Source organism: Stigmatopora nigra, chromosome 12 (assembly GCF_051989575.1).
Source record: "Stigmatopora nigra isolate UIUO_SnigA chromosome 12, RoL_Snig_1.1, whole genome shotgun sequence".
Classification (NCBI taxonomy): Eukaryota; Metazoa; Chordata; class Actinopteri; order Syngnathiformes; family Syngnathidae; genus Stigmatopora; species Stigmatopora nigra.
In genome coordinates this window covers 9,565,858-9,586,372 of record NC_135519.1, presented here as the reverse complement: position 1 = coordinate 9,586,372, position 20,515 = coordinate 9,565,858, and the positions used below count along the sequence as shown (strand labels likewise).

Here is a 20,515-nt window from a genome sequence, read left to right as displayed (position 1 = left end):
CTCTCCACGTTATCACTTTTGTGACTGAAGTGGCACCGAGGTATTATAAATCAAACGTTTTTTTTGTCAGGAGCAGAAATGCGCTAGAGATGGAAATATACCTAAATCATTTCCAGCCACGATCGAGTAGTAGATGGTCTGGTTGACGGCAGCAGCCACAATGGTCCCAAACGGCGTACCCACCGGCGCCAGCTCGCTAACTGGAGGAAACCTGCCCAGATACACCCAAAAGACCAAAATGTGAGCAAATGGGAGGGAGAAAAAAAGCACAAAATGCAGTGAAGCCTTGATTCAAGGAGGAGACATTTCAAAAAGCATCCGTGAGTGCACTTGGCACAAACAAGATTTACGTAATTGCCACTTTCTTGGATTTGCTTCCAGAGAATGTAAATAGGATGCAGTGAGTATTCAAAAGTTGGTCAAAATATGTTCCACCGTCCTCTGTTTATTTTTTTTTCTCTCCATAGATTATTGAGATATGGAAAAAGATAGGATGGAGTGTTGCAGTCTTGCGATTATAATCTAAACTATGCCATTCATCACTTCAAAAAACTGTCATTCCTGTTTTTTGCATGCATTTCTCCATAATTCTTTTTTATTTTTGAAGGCCCATGAATGAAGTTATTGCTTTGCTATGAAGATACAATCATTTTCATTCCTTTTTGGTTTATGCTGTATGACTTCATCACATAAATCTCCTCTGTACTTTCTAATGTTTAATACCTTTTTTTTTTACATACTTTTTAAAGCCAATTTACCGGATACATTTTGTATTTTTTTTGCTTGTTTGCATGCTTATGATTAACAAAAAAGTGTCTTTCATTCTAGGCCTTTTTAAAATAATAAATTATATATTTCTTTTTATTCTGCATTGGAATGTACCTTCTTCCCCAACATGAATTATGTATTACACATAACTTACTTGTAGAGCATGTTTTTTTTCCTCCCTAAAAGCAGTACACAGAGTTAATGTTTTATTTGTTGTCCAAAAATATTACAACTTAATCGTTTTGAATTTATAAGCTTTTAGTGGGCATTAAAAGATTACTCTGGATGTATTTTACTTAACATTTGAACATTATTCTCATAAATTACAAATGTTTGACATGTATCGCCTTTCGAAGTATGAATTAGTTATTATATAAAATATTGCAATTATTTTATTCATTTAATATTTTATGTTAACTTGCCTTGCAATGTAAAATGTGGCTCAATTCCCTAAACTCTTGGGGATGAATAAAATAGCACTTCCCAGAGCCCTTTCCTCTTGGCAACAAAGCATAAATGAGCATTTCCCTCTAACGTCCATGCCTGACTTTGGGGAAAAACATAAATTATTGTTCATTTATTGCAACAAAAGCACTCTACGCTCCCGCTGGCTCTCCCTGAGGAGATGCAGCCAGGAAAGAAAAACATTAATATGGAGCATGAGCGGCCAAAAAAGGCAGGTCCGGTAGGATGTTTGGGAGGATGAAGCCTAGGAAAATCTATGGAAAATTATCCCTGGGCCATAGCAACGCACAGAGCAGCATGAATAGCGCTAATTACACCTTTTTCAACATTTATCAACTCTAAAGTCCCAAATGATGTGCTCAGTGTGAGCGAAATCTAAAATTGGCTTCAATGTTAATCACAGTGATGGCGACGAGTGGGCTCCCTGCTGTATCGTGAAAAACATCAGATCGAAAAAGCTTACCTTACCGACGACGTATGGTCGGATTGACATGCTTTTCTTTATAATGAAATGGAGCACTAAAATGTTGTTGATTTAAGATCAGAGAGCAAAAACCTGTAAATCTATTGTGTCATATCCAATTACGGAAAGGAGATTTGATGCATGCAAAATAAATAATAAAAGCAGGAAGATGTAAAGTTGTTTTGTGGTAACCCAAGTCCTAAGGTGAGTTTCTACAGTAAGTGTTGACTTGAGTGAAGATTTTGTGTATCAATACCATTGGCAGAGATAGACATCAAATCCATTTTGAATGAGACACCTGGCAGCGACCATTCGATCAAGTCCAGTCAAATTGCATTGGAAGTCTATCGCTGTTAATGGCAATGAACTAGAAAAGATCCATTTAACCAAAGCTTGTCCTTTGCTTACATCTCTTGGGGTTACTAACTCTGGTCTAACAAACTACAAAATGGGATTAAAGCTATGTTGCACTTTTTCGGTTTACTTTACAAACAAAATGATTTGGCTGAGAGGAGTCCGACTTATCAAATTCAGTAATGCACTGCCTGAGGTGACTTTCAATTCTCAAACTTGATGTCTTTTGCCAGTAATAGCAGCCATTGAATTAATTTAGGTCCACACTTGCAAACCATTTCCATTCTATTTCCATATTACCATTATCCCTGTTGCCTGAATAAAACTGGTGTCATTTGAAATTCAAACACAGCACTGAGCATACATTTGATCCAAATCACATCCAGGCTTGAATCCAAGCATCCTACGTCAACTTGTCACGTCAAGGCTGCATCAATAAAGTGACACTCTTGACCAGTTTCTGTCACCCTGACGCCCACCAACCCGTAATTATTCTATACCTGAACCTAACAGCTCACCAGCTATAAACAAAATCCATTTACATTAGCCAAACATCGCATTAGTCGCGTGCATCAATCAATTCCATACAGTGGTTATTACGGGACGATCTTGTCTCTGAGACTGCAAGGTGGATAGATTGTTTTCCAAGTTTGTGATCACTTTCCTCACCTTTTTCTGGTTTGAAAACTTTACGCCAGGTAAACACAAGGTGGCGGTTCCACATGCCAACTGTCTAAAAGATTACGTTTTGTACTCTGGCGAGCACTCAAGCAGTGTCATTTATTTTCCTTTTTTAACACTTGTGTCTTTTTCCTATGCACTGTACTCTTTTCACTGGGAAATTGGTTTCCTGTGAAGCCTTGCGGAACTGCTGGAGCTGTAAAATACCAATCAGCCCTGAAGGCAAAGTCAAGATGACTCACTCTTTATCATTATTCGCTCAGTGTAACACTTTGGTTAAGTATGCAAACACACGCATGAGGCATATTCTTCTACACAAGTTCCCAGGTGTATGGCAAAAAAAAAGAAACATTTTGACATTTTTCAGTCAAAAATACTCAAAGGATGAAGTATAAAACCACACTTGTCACACAATGTGTGCTTGCAATTGCGCCATTTTCGAGAGCAACTCTATCAAATGTAATTACTTTTGACATCCCCTGGGTAACTATTTTTTCCAAAACAAAAAGCATTTAAACTCTTTTTGTTTGTTTTGGAGACTTTGAGAGTTTGTATTTGGACTACAAACAAATGGCACAAAATCCAACGCTGGCTAGTTCGTCTCAAGCATGTAACTTTATGTTATGAGAAGGCAGATATTTGTGAAATTTACCTCAATAATAATTAAACATAATTGCCCTCTTGTTCTGAATATTTTGTGTTAAGCGGTTATGCTCCCTCATGTTGATAAAGTTAATAGACTACAGTAAATCTGGTCCGATAGAGCTATAACAAGAAGAAAGGAGGCTCTTTTTGTCTTTCTGTTTTGCCGCTTCAAAAATATTACACCCATTTGAATTGAAAGACATGGGAGCTTATTTCCCACCACCGTTAATGACAGCCAAAGACCTAAGAGACAAGTTATGGCAAAATCCCCTTTATGAAATTTTACCTTTCTACATTCACCTATTGATCTATTTCAAACAGTGTTGAGTGCTCACGTAACGTACATTTTGGGAAAGAAGATGTGGCTCCAACTTGGCTCTTTTCCAATAGAAAATCAACCATTGTTTGGGAAGTTCGTGAGCAGAACAAATCATGAAAACCACACGCAAACAAGAACTCGTTTTGAGGGGAAATGAGGGTAGAAGTTAGTTATAAACAGGCCTTGAAATTGTTTCGCCTTGACAGGCTGGAGACTCTTCAAAGCACCTTGATGGACCTCCTGGTGGAGCAGCCATAATGTCAATGGAATAAACTCATTTACAGTCTTTGCTAATTTTCCCAAGTATCTGGCAATTAACACAACAATTTGCCAGTAATCAGCCAATTTCCAAGAGCCCACAAGTAGTATTAACCTGTACAAATCAAGCTATAGACAGAAATATGGAAACAAAAACCAGAATTATTGATATGATTTCTCACCCAACACTGCAGAAAGCCTGCTACAATTTTAAACAAGCAATTGAAAACTCAATTACCCGCAATGTCTCCTCTCAAAAACTTCTCAATGATAGCGCACTGTATAAACGGCGGCGGGACACTCGGCCAGAATGAGAAGACATATCACAAATCAGTCAGTGTAGCACAACAAGGGGTCAGAGAGAGAGAGAGAGAGACGACGTGATGGGGTGGAATCTGCACTCAAGGCACACTCGCCCCATTGTGACCATGGCCGCCTCTCGATTTATGGCAGCTGTAATTTGTGTGTACTGAGCGGCAAGAATCATATCAGCTCCGTTTGATTACACACCTCAGCAGTTGAAAGTCAAGCCAGACCATTAGCAAACTCACAGTCACTACGAGAAAGGCATTTATTTTCTTGAAAGTTGAGTTATATGTTAGTGTTTATTGGATTATATTGAGATGACCATTGTTTAAAGATAAAGCAAAGTCTATTGAACATTGATGCTAATACTCATTATAATAGAGTTGTTTTTTTAGCTGACTGTACAGTTTATATTATGTGAATGATCATATTTTAGTGCCATTGATAGTTCTGGGAGGGACAAATGAATAAATGTTCAGACAGTAATAAACATCCAATCATATGGCTCTTTCCATCTTTCTGTTGTGAATTTAAATGGGTTTATCAATCCACTTGAACTAGGATAGCAACCCTTGCACATTAACTGACTTAACAAAGAAGTTACTCTAAACTGCCTAAAAATAAGTGACCTGCGTGAGAGCAAAGCCTCTCATACAATTTTCCCAAAAAGCTTAAACTGGCAAACTCACAGTTGACAAAGTTAATTGGTGGAGGTATCATTCCCGCCAAAGACAGAAGGGTTTTGTTTCGGGTTGGACTTCCACTTGACTTTCAACACATTTACTTCCATTTATGACTCTAAATATCCAGTCCATTTGAAATTGGAAGGTTGGCAGCACATTGGCTCATGTTCATTCGTTGCTACTCTCTCAGTTCAAATGAATTGCCAATTTATTAGCAATAAATTTTTCCATATTATGTGTTATTAAACGGTGAAAACAATTGAATGATCACCTCTAACTGTCTCAATCTTGATGGAGTGGATCTCCAATCACATTATGCAAATTATTGAAGGTGTTCACTCTTTGACAAAGAGATAAGGAAGCTAAGTGACAATTAAATCATTTTGTCAGTGACTGTTGCCTGATTGATTGGGCATAAAAATAGCTGTCACCTTGTTTCTAAATATGCCGCCTTCTGGACTTTTCCTGTTTTTTTTTTTTTTTAACAAAAGATAAGATGAGGGTTGAAGGTGGTGTGCTTGGTTGAGAAAACGAATCATGACGGTGTACCCAGAATCCCTCATGTTCTCATGATTACAGTGACAAAATATAATCTTTGTAATGATGGTTGCTGACCAAATAAGAGGTATTTCCTATTTCCTTTTCTTTGACAGGATATGAGAAGCAAGGTAGAGAGAGGACATTGTTGGAACTTGCTACAAATGGCAGGAAGTGGCAGAATTCTTATCAGGCTGTGGTGGAACCGATTTAAGAATTTTCAACAGAAGGGTCGAGGCAGGGAGATTAGTACTATACAGGTGTGACAAAGGGGATGTGAAAAGAATTGCTTTTCGGAGCTGATGAAATGAAAACACTCACATCAAACACAACCAAAGCAGAAAAACTGAAGTTATATTATTCTGCTGAAATACATCCTCAACAGCACTGTACAGCAAAGTGAATTCTATTTTTTTCGGTTAACTTTGTAGAGCAAATGTGATTTTTTTTGTAATGAAAAAACAAACTAGAAAGACCTGCTGGATATCACATTTTGGGCCATGTTGGCCACAATAATAACAACTTGTTACATGTTAGAAAAGAGCTACATGATTGGACGTCTATCTTCTTCAATAGCATTGAAAGAGTTAAGTGATTATGATGAGGTTACTGGTTCTATTTGTAAAATATTGAATATGTAAACAATCAAAGGATAGTACGTTCAATAAAGAGGTTTTGCAATGAAAGCAATGGCTCTAAATGATGATTAAAATAGTTGCAGATGAATGATTAATAAATATGTATTTTTAAACAATCTCCTCGTCATCATTAATGTTTTCTCAATTGCTCTTATTTGGTATTGATGGTTTTCTGTTTTTCACATACATTTTAAATAGTAAAAGTTGTGTAAAAGATTTGTAGTGTTATTTTTAAGGAAAAAAGTGTACAAGTGAATTGTACAACATTTTTTTTTCATAGTCATATATCAAGTTGGCACTGAATAAATAGAAAAATATACAACCCCACCCCACCAGCCATCTAGTCAGGGACACTCCACTTTGCCCCAATCCAAAACTGCTTCTGCAACCACACAGGAAGCAAAACTGCGGTTCCAGAGGCATACTCAGCAATGCAATATGATTTGCAACACTAAAGTCACTATTCATTCCTTTCATATTGAAATGAGTAAAAAAACAAAACAAAAAAACCCACATACACACTCTATGACACGGGAGGGGGAAGTCATGTCTACAGGCTACGGCAGCGAGTCCTGGTATCAACGTACCAGCCTGAACGACACGCCACGAAAAGCGCGGGCGGCAACCAGGTGTCAGTCGGCGCCGCCTGGGGCCCGACACCACCGTGACGTTGACAAGATAAGGCAGAGGTGTTGGAACCGTGGGGGGTCTGCATTTTGCGGTGTGGAGAATCTCTGCTCTACAAATGCTTTTGTAAATGCCACGCGAGTACATAATTTAGAGTCGTGTTCGAGATACGGCAGGTGCAGACGGTGATAGACTTCCAATCTTGTGGCTATTTTTATCTATCACTAGTAGACGTACAATACAATTGAAATAAGACAGTTGGTTGTATCAAATTCATTGGGCAACCCTTCCTCTTCTAATGTAAGTCCAATCTGTCTTTGAAATGTGGGTGATATTGAAATTTCACAAATTAATTTGATTAATAATTCTGGGAATGGGCCCTTTTTTGATTGTGCATCAGCCCCTAAGTATAATTTCTTGCATATTATCAAATGCATGAAAAGATTAAGATTAATGAACATTTTTATTAGGAAAAAAAAAGTAATATCTTATGCTAGTGTGGGAGTTAGGAGATGAATAATGGAGATGAATGATAACCATTTGGGAGTAAGATTTCATGACTTTCTCTTCATTGTGTGAATTATCATTACTTCTTATTGCTAAATGTTATTAATTCCTCTGCAGGTCAATGAAATAAAGACAGCAGTTTGCCAAACGGCCACAAAACTTAGATGACTCCAAGGAAATTAAAATGAAAAGTTGCTATGCATATTTTTCCCAAATTGAGAATAATTCATGACTTTTACCTTAGTTGATTTTATTGTGATGACTATTAGTGGAAAAAGAGGGCAGCAAATTTGCTGTATGGGCACTAAAAGCTACTTGCATCGGCCTTTTAAGAGGATATAATATAGAAAATGGATATTTTAATTGCTGTTATATGAATAGTTGGGCCCCTAAAGTGCTTGAGGAAGCACGTAAATTTATTTGTCAAAGTGTTTCTGTGTGCAGGTAAGCACATTTGCCTCAAAGTTTTAAGGGTGGTCAAATTGTAGCTTTCCTCTGCATCAAAACAAGGACTATAGATTCATGTTTTGTGCTAAAAGTTTCCAAACCCTCCCAGCCAACATGGGTTAAATGTCTTCACTGTCAATGGCTCTGAAAAATGACAATTTCAAACCATTCAAGTTGCAATGGATTTGATAGATATTGCAAGTTTATCACCCTCCCTGCATTTTTCGCTGAAATACTTAAAGATATCTCTTCCTTGCATGAGCCTTAGGGCACTGTCTGAGATTTTGACCTTCTTTGGACCTATTAATAATGCTTTGCCAGGATTATTCACTTCATTCATTTTGTTACTATTTTACTTAACCAATATCCAATCATTTATTGTCTGAAGGGACACAGGGGGTGCTGGATCTTATCCCAACTGACTCAGGGACACCCTGAATTGGTAGCCAGCCTATCCCAGACTTAAAGAAAAGTCCATACAAATGTTATTCCTTCAATCCCGTAATAATATGATTCATTCCCCTTCAATGGGTTAATATTAACATTACTGGCCATTATTCTGTATCTATTTCCCACTTTAGCTACCCGTTCTATCCACTTGACAACATATGCCCCTTTATTGGTATTAATAAACATCTTGTATGCAACAAATGAACACCATCTATCTTTAAAAAAAAGCACACCTATCCTGTAAAAGTCATTAGACGATAACAAATAACAGCCTATACACGGCACTTTATTGTTTGCTCTCCCTTTTATGAGCTGCTTACATAAACAGCTCATGCCGACGTGATCCGAAAAGCTCCGCAACAAACGGCAGGTGCGAGTCCACGGCGTAAACAACGTGAGGAATCATTTATTGTAGCTAACGACGGCCGGGGGCCCTCATTTCCCTCTGACAGATGGACGGGAGCGACCGTAAAGCTCGGGCAGAAATCATTAAGCCGGCCAAAACCCAGCAGAGCCGTTCTGATCGTGTGCCCCCGAGCTGCGGCCCCAAGTTACCTGATTGCTCATATAACTTACTGGCTGAGAGGTGACGGACGTGAGCTCCTCTGGACATTCAGGTGTGCTGATTTGTGGGCTCTCTTAGGGGAAAAATAGAAGCCGAATCTCTCTTCTAAAGGAGCCAACAGATTGGACACCCATGGAGAGAGAGGAGCCGGCACCTAGCTAATACTTTTTCATGGCTCATTATTTGCAACCGAGGTCAGTTGATGCAATGGCTCAGCATTGTTCTGAGCCAATCCCGCCCCAATAGACAACTAGGCTTTCGGTTTTCCCCCTTTGTGATTGTCGGACAGAAGCGGTTGGTCAAAAGTAGCCAGGGAATTTCAATGCACAATTGAAGGTAACATAACCTTTGGAAACCTAAGCAACTTCAGAAAAACGGTAAACAGTAAGCAGAAGGTTTTGTAGCCATTATTCAAATCGTCAGAACAAGAGGCAATTGCGGTAACCAAACCAATTTTTTCTTCTCAAGACTGCATTCAACAAGAGAATTAAAGTGAATGCAAAAATCTGTGGGATTTTTGAGAATCAACACCAAGCCGGATAGAAGCCCAAGAAAAGTCTTGTGTTCAGTACTACTTTTGAGTGTCCAGTACTAGTTTTTACAATCCAAGACTAGAACAAAACCTGTCTTGATAATACAACACCACTGTTATGAGCTCTGTGTGAATTATACGTACCGTGAATTCTTAATAAAACCAAACCAAGGAGACTCTAGTAGTCGCTTCACGTACACCAACAGTGATGCCTCGACTAACAATAACTCCAAATTTCCAAATCCCACTTAATACAAGTAAATTGAGTTACAATGGGAGTCAGAGAAAAAAAGAAACTCAAATCACAGCATCAACCTATTTACGAAATCTGATTTCTCCAATATTCCTGCTTCAAGCCAACGACATGGTGAATAAAACAATAAAAACACTCGCTCTGCACTACTTCATCGTGCTCACTGTCTCTCTGGAAGTGTTGCAATATGGAATTATATCATTTATTCAGCACCTGCTTTTCATATGAACTGAAAAGCAAGTAGGTTCACTCATCCACTCTTGGTGGGAATGCCAGACACAAAGGGCCAATTTATTTCCAGTGGAAAACATATTTTGAAGTTTCAAGATGATACATCTCCTAATGGTTTGTTATTCACATTAATTTCCATCATTCACACATTCACAAAATTATGGTTGAATATTAGTTCCAATCCATTTTGAACTGAAGGGGCGAGTGATTTAATTACCAAGTTTTGAAACATATCCAATAAATACAGCCTTTTCCAATCTAGCACTCATTATTAGATCATGCCAGTACGTATGATAAGTGTGCAAAATTAAAAAAAAAAACACAAACGAGAATGGCATCTGACACAACTCTGTCATAGCGTTAATATCCACCATCTGATGCTTAATAGCATGTCAAATTTGGTCACAGCGGCTCGTCTGCCCGTGCTGACTGACACTCGAGCTCGTAAATCAATCCACTTAAATTGAGCGTTCCCATTTAATCACGCCAGAGCCAACTTTGCTATTAGTTTAGCCGGGAACAGGCTCAGACAGGTGCCTGCTGCAAGTACGCCACGTAGCATATTCCTAGACGACGTGCGAAGGTAATGAGCGAGTTCTTCAAAGCCGCTTCAGCCGGAGTGTTAATAATCCATGTGTGGTTTAATTATAAATCACTCGGCGGATTCCTCCTGAGTCATTGCAACATCAGGCTTTTGGCGGACTGTGCTTGGACACGCACCGCCTCGCGTGGCAGCCCATCAGCAACCCTGAGAAATAGAGACCGGCTTTGCCCTTTACGACAGGTTAATTGTGTCAATGCTTAATCCTGCCAAAAAGAGACGACAGTAAATGAAGTGTGTTACATTCTCGCTGATTTTTTTTTTTTTAACATTTGAGTCACCCTGCACAACTTGTTTTGCCTGAGTGGGGTTAATCAGTTCCTAAATATAGGCTGGATAGGTCAACTCAGGCCTAAATTGTAATGTTTTGATGAACAAACTATCTGCTAAGTTTTGGGATGCAAATTGTCAGTCATTTGGCAAATTGATGAGAGAACTCTGCCTGCCAAACCCGCTCGTTTGGGTGGATTTCACTTTGTTAATATTTTATACAGTTTGTAACAGCTGAAGGCCAAAAGAGGTGGTGTAATTTGTTTGTTATTTTTTATAAAGATAAATAATTGAGTCTCTGGTTAAGTAAGATGGGCGGCATTTTCATTCAATCATTTTCTGCACTGCAGGGGGTGCTGGAGGCTATCCCAGCGCCAAACAGGCGGTGGACACCCTAAATTGGTTGCCAGCCACACAAAGGGCACATATGGAGACAGATAACTATTTAAGCCTATACCTTGGCGCAATTTAGAGTGTTCAGCCAGCATATAATACATGTTTTGGGGTTGTGGAAGGAAACCGGAGTACTAGGAGAAAACCTACGCAGGCCTAGGGCAAACTACACACAAGAAGGTTGAACCCACTGAAGATTGAACTCTGTATTTTGTGGCTGATAGCACAAATATGGCTATAGGGGGATCGGGAGAAAGAAAGAACAATTACATTCCTTCTTTAAAAAGAGGGGGGGAAAAATTCTACGTTTCTTTTGTCCCAAAAAATAAAAAGAATTGTATTTTATTTTAGGCCATATTACCCAGCCCTACGGGAAAATGGTTCATGTGGCTAAAATAGAAAAGACAGTAAAACGAGACTAATGCACGTCAAGGCAAAGCAATTTCTGCGCATCATTACCTCCTTTGCCACTGACGGCAATAGACATCCAATCAACTGCAATGATTCAATTGTTACCTGTATTCCTCCTGAGTAAAGATGGGAATCCGCGAAGGCTGAAGTACGGTGATCTCCACCAAGGTGCTATTCGTCTTCACTGGTTCGCCGTCGTCAAAGGCTGTGACAAACAACTGTGCACACACACACACATAGACACACATCATGTTGTAGTCGCCATAATTCAAATTACAAACAACAAGAAGATAGAGCTAGGGAAGATTTTTTGTCGTAACATCATGTCCGAGACATCCTCATTAGAAGCAAATGTCCTGGAGCACTTGCTTCTCTTGTTAAAATATATATAAAAAAATTGGATGATGGTTTTGTATGACACTGCAAATGTACAATCTTTGCTTGTACCAAGCAGGAAAAATATGTCATCGAGTAAACAGATGGCTGTGAGTGAGTCCTGTTGACGCCCATAGAAGTCCAATTTTGACAGGGGGGCTGGCAACGATTATTTGCTTTAAAACACATTTTTCTCTTCCAAATTACCTATTATAAATAAGAATGTGTGTCCATCAATGCTTTATAAGGCTTTACTCACTTTAAAGGTAACACTGGGCTCTTCATTGAGGTTGACCTTGGTGATGACCCTTCCGGTCACTTCTTCTACATCAAAGATGCTCCCACTGTATGGCGACCTTTCCTGATCCACTCTGTAGCGCACAAAACTGGCTGGGGTACCCTGAAAAGCACCAAAAAAAAAAAAACAGAAAACAAGATTATAGTGACTCACAAATGACGCCGGAGACTCCAAAAGGCAGAAAGAAAATAAATACAGAACATGATCATTATGCAGGGTCTTTTCAGATTTCAACAAAGGAAATTCAAGGTTTTTAAAGATTACTTAGAACAGAATATAATGTAAAATTTGGGACAAATTCATATCTAAGAGCTATGAAAATGTATCTACTTAAAAACATAAGGAACTTAGGGCCTACCAGAAAAAAAATTCAATGCATTTTTAACCATTTCACTCTCATTGGCTGCAATCAACGTCGCTAGACGTCCAATGAACATGAGTTCAGTTGCTCAGCAACATGATTTGAAAATATAAAAAAACAAGGTTTAAAAGATCCAAACATTATCTAAATGAGGTTAAACCATCCAATTCAATGAACTTAAATTCAGATTTTTCCCCGAAATATTGAAGCTTCTCAAAAATCTAGAGGTCAAACAACGTATATAGATGCTGTTGTAGAACTATGACGTGTAAAAGATGGTGCACTTGCCATAATGTTGCACTGCTTTATTCTATTATTTTCATTTTTTCTTAATGAGCACCCTCTGCTTAATATTCTTCAGAAATAACTAAGTCCTTGAATGATGAATTTTGTTATGGTTTTTGCATCTCATTGGTCTTGACAGTCAGCCCTTGATTGCACTCACATGTATAAATCATAGGTTATTTATGAATTCAGCTCTTCTGTTCAATAATATTGAAAATGCAGTACCGCCTCGTTGATAAATTTATCCCTGCAGTCTGTCTTATAAATCATGTGCATTAAATAATTAGTAGATAGCAGACGCTTAAGGATTAAGATTAAACACAGCTCCTCATTGGAAGTTTTTCTTTCTGCACTTTATCCTGTAAATACGATGGATTGTTAGGGCCACAAAAAAACTGGGTTTTCTCCGGGTACTCCAATTTTCTCCCACATCCCAAAGACATGCAGGGTAAGCTGGTTAAACACTCTAAATTGCCCCTACGTACGAGTATGGGACGGAATGTTTGTCCGTCTCTTCGTGCCCTGCGATTGGCTGGCCACCAATTTAAGGTGTCCCACACCTCTGGCCTGAAGTCAGTTGGGTAAGACTCCAGCACCACCCGCAACACTAGTAAGGATAAACGGTTGAGAAAATGAATGAATGATGATTGAAGTAGCAATATTACGAGAATAAAGTCAGATGTGATATTACAACAGAAAAGTCATAATACAACAAGATTAAAGTCATTATACTACATACCCTTACATTAGGTATTACGAATGGATGGGTAATTTAGCTAAATTGGCTGCTTTGCACTTTACGTGGATGTGAACTGCCTCATTTAAAATGAAAGAAGATGAGAATCTTGCGAGGCTGTATTTCAGAATCAGTTTCACGAATAATAAAATCCTTAATCTTTAGCAACATTATGTAAAGTGCATAAAGCCATGTGAATTATTTAACTTGCCTGGTAGCGGCAACAAGATATTAGTTTAAATCATTGTGCTGATTTTCATTTGAAGCAGTATACTTCGGAGGGGTCCTAGAGCCAACAATTTGGCTATTGGTAGCCAGCCAATCACAGGAGTAGACTGTCAACCATTCACACTCAGTCATTCCAAGGGATAATTTATAATGTTCAACAAGCCTAACAAGCATGTTATGGGATGTGGGAGAAAATGTGCTAACCGCTTTTAGACCCGACTGCTTAAAGATCACCTTAAGTAACGGAATGTAATGACTTGTAATATCACGACTTTTTTCTTATATGCAATATGTAAAATAAAACAGTTTAATGACATGAATCTCATCTTACAATACTTTCCTTGTAATATTATAAGATTAAAGTCTTAATAGTACGATTTTATCCTCATAGGCGTGTTCATTTTTTCCTCGTTCCTTTCATTGTAATAATCCACCATACCTATGGGCAGAAATGATCTTTTAATAATCTTTTTTTGTGGCCTCTGGGAGTGGCCAGCCTGAAAGTGACACAAGAATATTTTAAGTATGAACATGACACCCAGGAGCTTTTGGCTCACATATATGTCTTTAAGGGCTTAGGAAACTCTCCAGAAAAATCTCGGAGGAGTTTTTGGAGGATGACGGCAATAAAACTCCAGAATGGTGTTTGCACTAGATCGTAAGCCCCGCAATGGGCGTCGTTTTTCTCTGTAAACCTTCTTTGCACATACACCATTGGCAATCTAATCAGGTCTTTTTTTTATCGTTTGCTTTTTAATTTAATCCTATGGAGCTATGCAATCATAAATGCTCTTCTGTTATGTGGGGATCATCAAAATCAAGGTCACCTTTAGGAGGAAAGAGGAAATTGTACATGACGGAATATTAACACCAATTGCAGGCGGATGTGCTTTTCATAGAAACCGAATGCAGAAGGAATAGTAATTTGCAGTAAGTATGCAAAATCTTCAGCACAAACACTAATAACATTTTATTCAGCTGTTTACTGAAATCTATTTGTCATGTTTCTGAGAATGCAGATGCGTCATTGTATCCAATAAATATAAGTCCAGATGTCTGTGTGATTTAAAAAAAAAAAAACTATCAGTTGTTCTTTGACAATCTGTATCCATCACTCAAAAAGGCATGCTTTACTCATTTGCACCTAATATAGTTGTTTGTCACCCACAACGATAAAATGCTTTACTAAATGACATTTCCCAATGCAATCATTTTTCAAAATGATTAATTTGGGGAATATTCACAATAGGAAAGTTAAAAGGAAAAAAAGCCATTGAAAGGAACAGATGTACCATCAATTAACAATTGGAGGAGTGTTAGCAATTCGAGGATATTTGTGATTTTCATTTACGCATTTGTTTTTTTATAGAATTGAAATATATATATATATTTGAATCGATTATATTTTTCTCATATATAAATTAAATTGGGAGATATATTTAATCTGTTCGTATTTTTGAATTAAACAGTTTCTTGAAAATATAATATACATTTTAGATTAAATATTTAATATATATACCTTTCATTACTTGTGCAATTTAAACATTAAAAAAAATCTAAATTCAAGTTCTCAATTTCTCCTTGCCATCCCAATTTGTTAGCTCATTTACATCTCACTTTAACTTTTCATTTTCTAAAATGGACAAAGCCAAAAAATAATATTATTATGTCATGCTTTTTATCCCTAACCAAACCTAACTAATCAAAACAAAATCAACCGTGTTTACTCCACACAAATTAAAGTCAACTTATTATGCCATTGCCAAATGAAGCAACTTCCAAGTAAATCAAAATGTTAAATGCTAAATAGCCAAACTCAATTCCCAATCAAAACACATTATCATATTTTAAAAATACATTTTAACATTTACAACACACTAGACAGTGGTAGATTTTCTTCTTTTTTTTCCTTTTTTGTTAGGGGGTGGTGGATCAAGCCATTAATAAAGGACCTTTCAAACCTATCCATGAAAAATAATGCATTCAGGAGCATTTGTATCCATGGTAATCTCATTCAAAATGATAGAGCATTAGGTGAAAACACGGTCCACTTTTCTACATCACAAGCATCACAACTCTTGTGGTGCAAGCGGGAGAGATATTTGTCTGCCCACACAGCTAAAAGGGATGGTTGCAACTGTTCAAAACTTTTGACAGAGATGTACTACACTGTCTGCTTTTGATACATATTGTATTAGCCTTTGACAGGCACTCTGTCAATAAAATGCTTTGAGCCTTCGGTCAATAAGAGACTGGGTTAGTCCACTCCTGTTAGGAAATCCAATTGGTGTGTCAGTCAAAGCGTCGCACTTACGCTTGCTCGAGTACTCTGACCATGTAGCTGCAAAATTCTCATATCTCGCAAAGGTTTCTAAAGCTTCACCTTGTGTGGTGTACAATGTGAGGACGGTCATATGTTTCAGAGCCATCGGCGGTGAAAGACATTCAATCCACGGCAACTTAGGAAGGGCGGGTGAACGTTTGATAATGAGGTCAAGATAATAATTGCAGTTTCTTGAGTTTTGCACTGGAACGATGCAAACAGTGAAATGTTACATTGTAGAAATAAGTCAGGTCATCCTGAGGGTGATGACATGTGGTCAGATGAGTCACCTGACCTCAACCTGAATCAAAATGTCCCAAAAAGTCACAAGATTTGGCATGAAATCAACCAGAAAGAATTGCCTCCAAAGAACAGGAAATTGCAAATATTAATAGAAAGTGATCAGGAGGTGCCCTTGAATTACTTTGTTCCACATTCCATTTGATTCCAAAAATTCTTCAAGCTTTACGGTATTTCCACTTCAAAAAGGTTCAACGTTATTCTACTTAGATGAACATCATTGAACATTATGTCCCTATTTTCAGTATTGCCTTTTATTGTAAATCATCCGACATGATTTCTTATCCACTTCATGCAAAAACATCCAAATGATCTCATTTCATTCCAAATCAGTTAATAATTATCCATTCTACACCATTTAGAATTTTTCCACTTCATTCAGAAAGGTTTGACATTCTTCCATTTCATTCAAAATGAATTCTATTCATATGAACAATCAATCCACACATTTTTCTAATTCAGCGTGAGAATTTTTTCTCCCCTCAATCAAATCATTCCAATTTAGCAGTTCAGTTTATTTCGTATTGTCGGATCCCCTTTTCTGTTTCAGCAGTTTAGAAGAAAAGCTGAAGCTTGCATGGTCAGAAGTGACAGTGACAAACAAAGCAAGAAAAACAACAAGTAGTTCAGCAAGACGCATTGAAACTGAAAACAATACTACACCCTCAGTTAGGATTGACAAAGGTGCAAATCTAAGGCCTGTGAGAGTTCCAAAACGTAAAGGACGGCTCACAATAAAAGCTCTAATCCCTTGACTGCTGGAAACCCTGAGGGCGGTACGAGGAGGTCAGTAAGTCTTTTAAACCTTCAACTGAAAGAGTTCTAAAGAGTATAGGAGAAAAAAATGAGCTTGTGAAGAACTCTTGAGTCTCAAGTCGCGTTAGGTAGAAGTTTGTCGTAATGAATGGCAAAGAACATTTACTCAATTCAATGCTTCTTGTCATTGTGTTTTTCTAGCGACAAGTTCGTGACTGCATTATGCAACATTCGCTTTGTGACGGATGGCTTCTGGAATAAAAAATAGACTAAAGTCATTATTACTCTAGTCCCGGAAGAAACTCGGCAGATGTGGAGGGGAGAAAAAAAAAAGAAGAGAACAAGTACTATATATTCTCAAGTACAAGTCTGTCAGAGGCTAAAAGCTGATGACTCATCGGAGTCGGTGAGAGAATGGAAGTGAGAATGTACAGAGGGTGTGTCAATGAAAGCACGCAGGCTTGTGGGAACTTTCAAGAGCGTGGCGTGAAACGAGCGAACAAATGAAACGTCTGATGTACAAAGGGTGACGTGAGCGCGAGCGAGACCTCGCCGAGGCGTTCTTTCGTACGCCTTCATTAAAAAGAACACGTGGGTTGAAGGCTTTGTAACACGTTGGGTGACGGCATGATTTAATTAGAAAGAGAACTGCAAATGTGCACTTGTCAACGGGTTTGGTGAATCCCCGCTGGTCACCATTCCACTTCTATACATCAGTTACCTGTGGCTTGACATGGAGTCAGAATCTCATTCATTTTCAACACCGCTTATCCCTCACAGGGTTGTGGGGTACTTCGGCCTATTCCAGTATACTTCAGGTGAAAAGTTGTGGGTCCGTTGTAGAGCACACATAGTAAAAGACAACCAATTGCACTCTCAATCACATATCCAACGAGCAGGAATCAATCCCACGCACCGAAGTAAGGTATGGCACCACTACATCATCAGGAGGCCTGGTGTTTTTGACACAACATTCTAAAATATTCTTTTGCACGGATTACAATAAATAAAAAGCACACACAGCTAATTCATACAAAAAAGAAAGAAGAAAGAAAAAAAAACAGCCAAAACAGCCTTGAGTGTGTGTGCACTATCGTAAATGGGAGGGACCACTTCGCAGAGAAGCACCAGAATTTGTGAAATACGTTTTTTTTCCAGTCAGTTCAGTTGTTTTTGGTGTTATTCTAATTTTGTTAGAACTTTAAAAGTGGGGTCCACAGTATATTTGCCTTAAACTAGTGGAAGTTATCATTATTTTTTGCAACTTTTGGGTCAAAATAATGTACTCACCGGTGGGTCCTGGTCCTCTGCAAACACAGTGGTGATGACTGTTCCCTTTTCGGCGTTGGGTGCCACCATGCCTTTATATAGAGGCTGGTTAAAGGAGGGGGAGAAGTCGTTCATATCCTGAAAAAAAGGGGAGACAATGATAGTTACTGAAAGGCGATAAATCCATATAAATTGCATGGATGCTTGGGAAATCAGTTACTAAAAGCAACAGGAATTGTCAAATTCTCAGTTCTATTCCCAGTTCCATTCCAGTAAAAAAAAGGTCTATAAAGCAACACAATAATCAAGATGTATTTTCAAGAGCAATATAGTTTCAAAATCGCAAAAATATCCCTTTAACTAAAACACAATTTGTATTGCTCTTAATGACATACAAGAACAAAATTCCCACAACTAGTTCTTTCCAGCCTAAACCTTTTCATTTGTTTGCATACTAAATATGCTCTTTTAGTAGGACTGTGCGATATGGCCTGAACATAAAATAGTTCCATCGATGCCTTAAGTCCCATTCAAAATGGCATTGAAAGATGAGCATTCAATGCCAGCCATCCCAGTTTAAATGAATTTGATCTCTAACGTGAACCATGTGACAGGACACAGAGATCTTGAGGCGAGATTGAATGTCAGGATGTTCTTACCGTGATCCGGACCGTGACGGTAGCCAGCCCCGGGGGCGTGACGCCTCCCTGGTCGACAGCTTCCACCTGGAAAGTGTAAGAGGCTCCCATTCCCAGAGCTGCCAGATTCTCAAAGTCCAGAGTCTGCAACACAGCCAATTCTCCGGTGATGGCGTTCAAAGAAAAAATTTGGCGGGCCGACTCCGACTTGATTCGGTAGGTGACATTGGAGAAGAGGTCGGCATCCGTTGCCTGTAGGGGAAAAAAAAACAAAGCCCACAGGCATGAAAAGCTTGCAATTCCACTTTGTTCCGTGGGAGGCAATATTACATCACGGGGGACACAAAGAAACTCTCGAGCTTCACCTCAAGGCTTCCACAGCCAGTGTTACTCACTGACATGCTTGAGGGCTTTCTACACTCACACAAGCTAGAGTTACATTATATAACAACTCTACATATTTTGCAGCACTGGGAATTAAGAACATATCATACAAAGTAGAGTGCTAACAGCTCAACTTAAAAGTGACATGGGGGTCCCTATAGATGTGCGAAGAAATGCCCTTCCTGAAGTGTCCCATCTATAGCAGTGTGACCGTGTGCTATAAGCTAATAGGGAGGCCAATTGGTAGTTGCCAAGTTTATGGATTACAGAAAATTGTGTGCACATGTCTCTTCTAAGAGTAAGTGTGCCATTTTTTGCATGTTAGACGAAGGCAACCATACACAGCAGTCATTTGACATCAGACAGTTTTTTAAAAGAATTGTGAGGACATATTTATTTCCTCACTTCTATTTTCCATAATCATGTACAATATGTAGCCTTGACTGTACATCTCACTCAACCTAAAAAAAAACCTTTATACGTACAGCATAATACAAATAAAACAATTTAGAGCTGGTCGTTTGAGCATGCTAAAGTGCAAGTTTCTTCTATATTTCATTACATTTTATTGATTATTATGTAGCACAAATACCAGAAAAAAGTTTTCTTTGTCAGCAGTAACAGCTGACTAATCCTTGTGAGAAGTATATACTGGAAGTAGATGATATTGCCAATTTTAAGTTTTCAAGTCGACATGTATTCCAATTTTGGAATAACACAATAACAGTAATGAAAATCCAATCCATTTCGACAGGGAGGAGTCGAACCACCACACTCAAAATGGATGACTATCACGTTCAATGGCCTTCCACTAAATACTTACGCTAAGCGTTAAGATGACTGTTCCCACAGGGCTGTTCTCAGGGACATTGACCATGTACGTCTGCTGCGAAAACACTGGGCTGTTGTCGTCGATATCCGCCACCAGCACCGTGAGGGTCAAGGTGGTCCGCCGGGGGTCCGAGGCCCCATCGGAAGCTTCGATAACCAGCTCGTAGTGATCCTGGAGCTCACGATCAAGCCGCACTCGAGTGTAGATGCTTCCATTGGCGCTAATTACAAACAAGTCTGGATGATTGACGATTCGGTACTCCACTTGGCCGTTTGACCCTGCATCGGGGTCCGAGGCCTGCAAAGATCAGATATGCAGATAGAAAA

At 38.6% G+C, this 20,515-nt stretch overlaps 1 protein-coding gene across 1 annotated transcript in view; it reads right to left on the bottom strand.

Moving 5' to 3' along the window:
• Window positions 1-20,515, bottom strand: part of LOC144205212 (protocadherin-15-like) — a 129,783-nt gene that overhangs the window by 23,272 nt on the left and 85,996 nt on the right. Inside the window, exons 24-29 of the mRNA XM_077729419.1 lie at window positions 20,181-20,486; window positions 18,995-19,225; window positions 18,357-18,473; window positions 12,039-12,179; window positions 11,510-11,622; window positions 102-211 (exon numbers count right to left, since the gene is read on the bottom strand). Coding sequence (XP_077585545.1) covers window positions 102-211; window positions 11,510-11,622; window positions 12,039-12,179; window positions 18,357-18,473; window positions 18,995-19,225; window positions 20,181-20,486 — 1,018 coding nt within the window. The remainder of the gene's footprint in view (window positions 1-101; window positions 212-11,509; window positions 11,623-12,038; window positions 12,180-18,356; window positions 18,474-18,994; window positions 19,226-20,180; window positions 20,487-20,515) is intronic.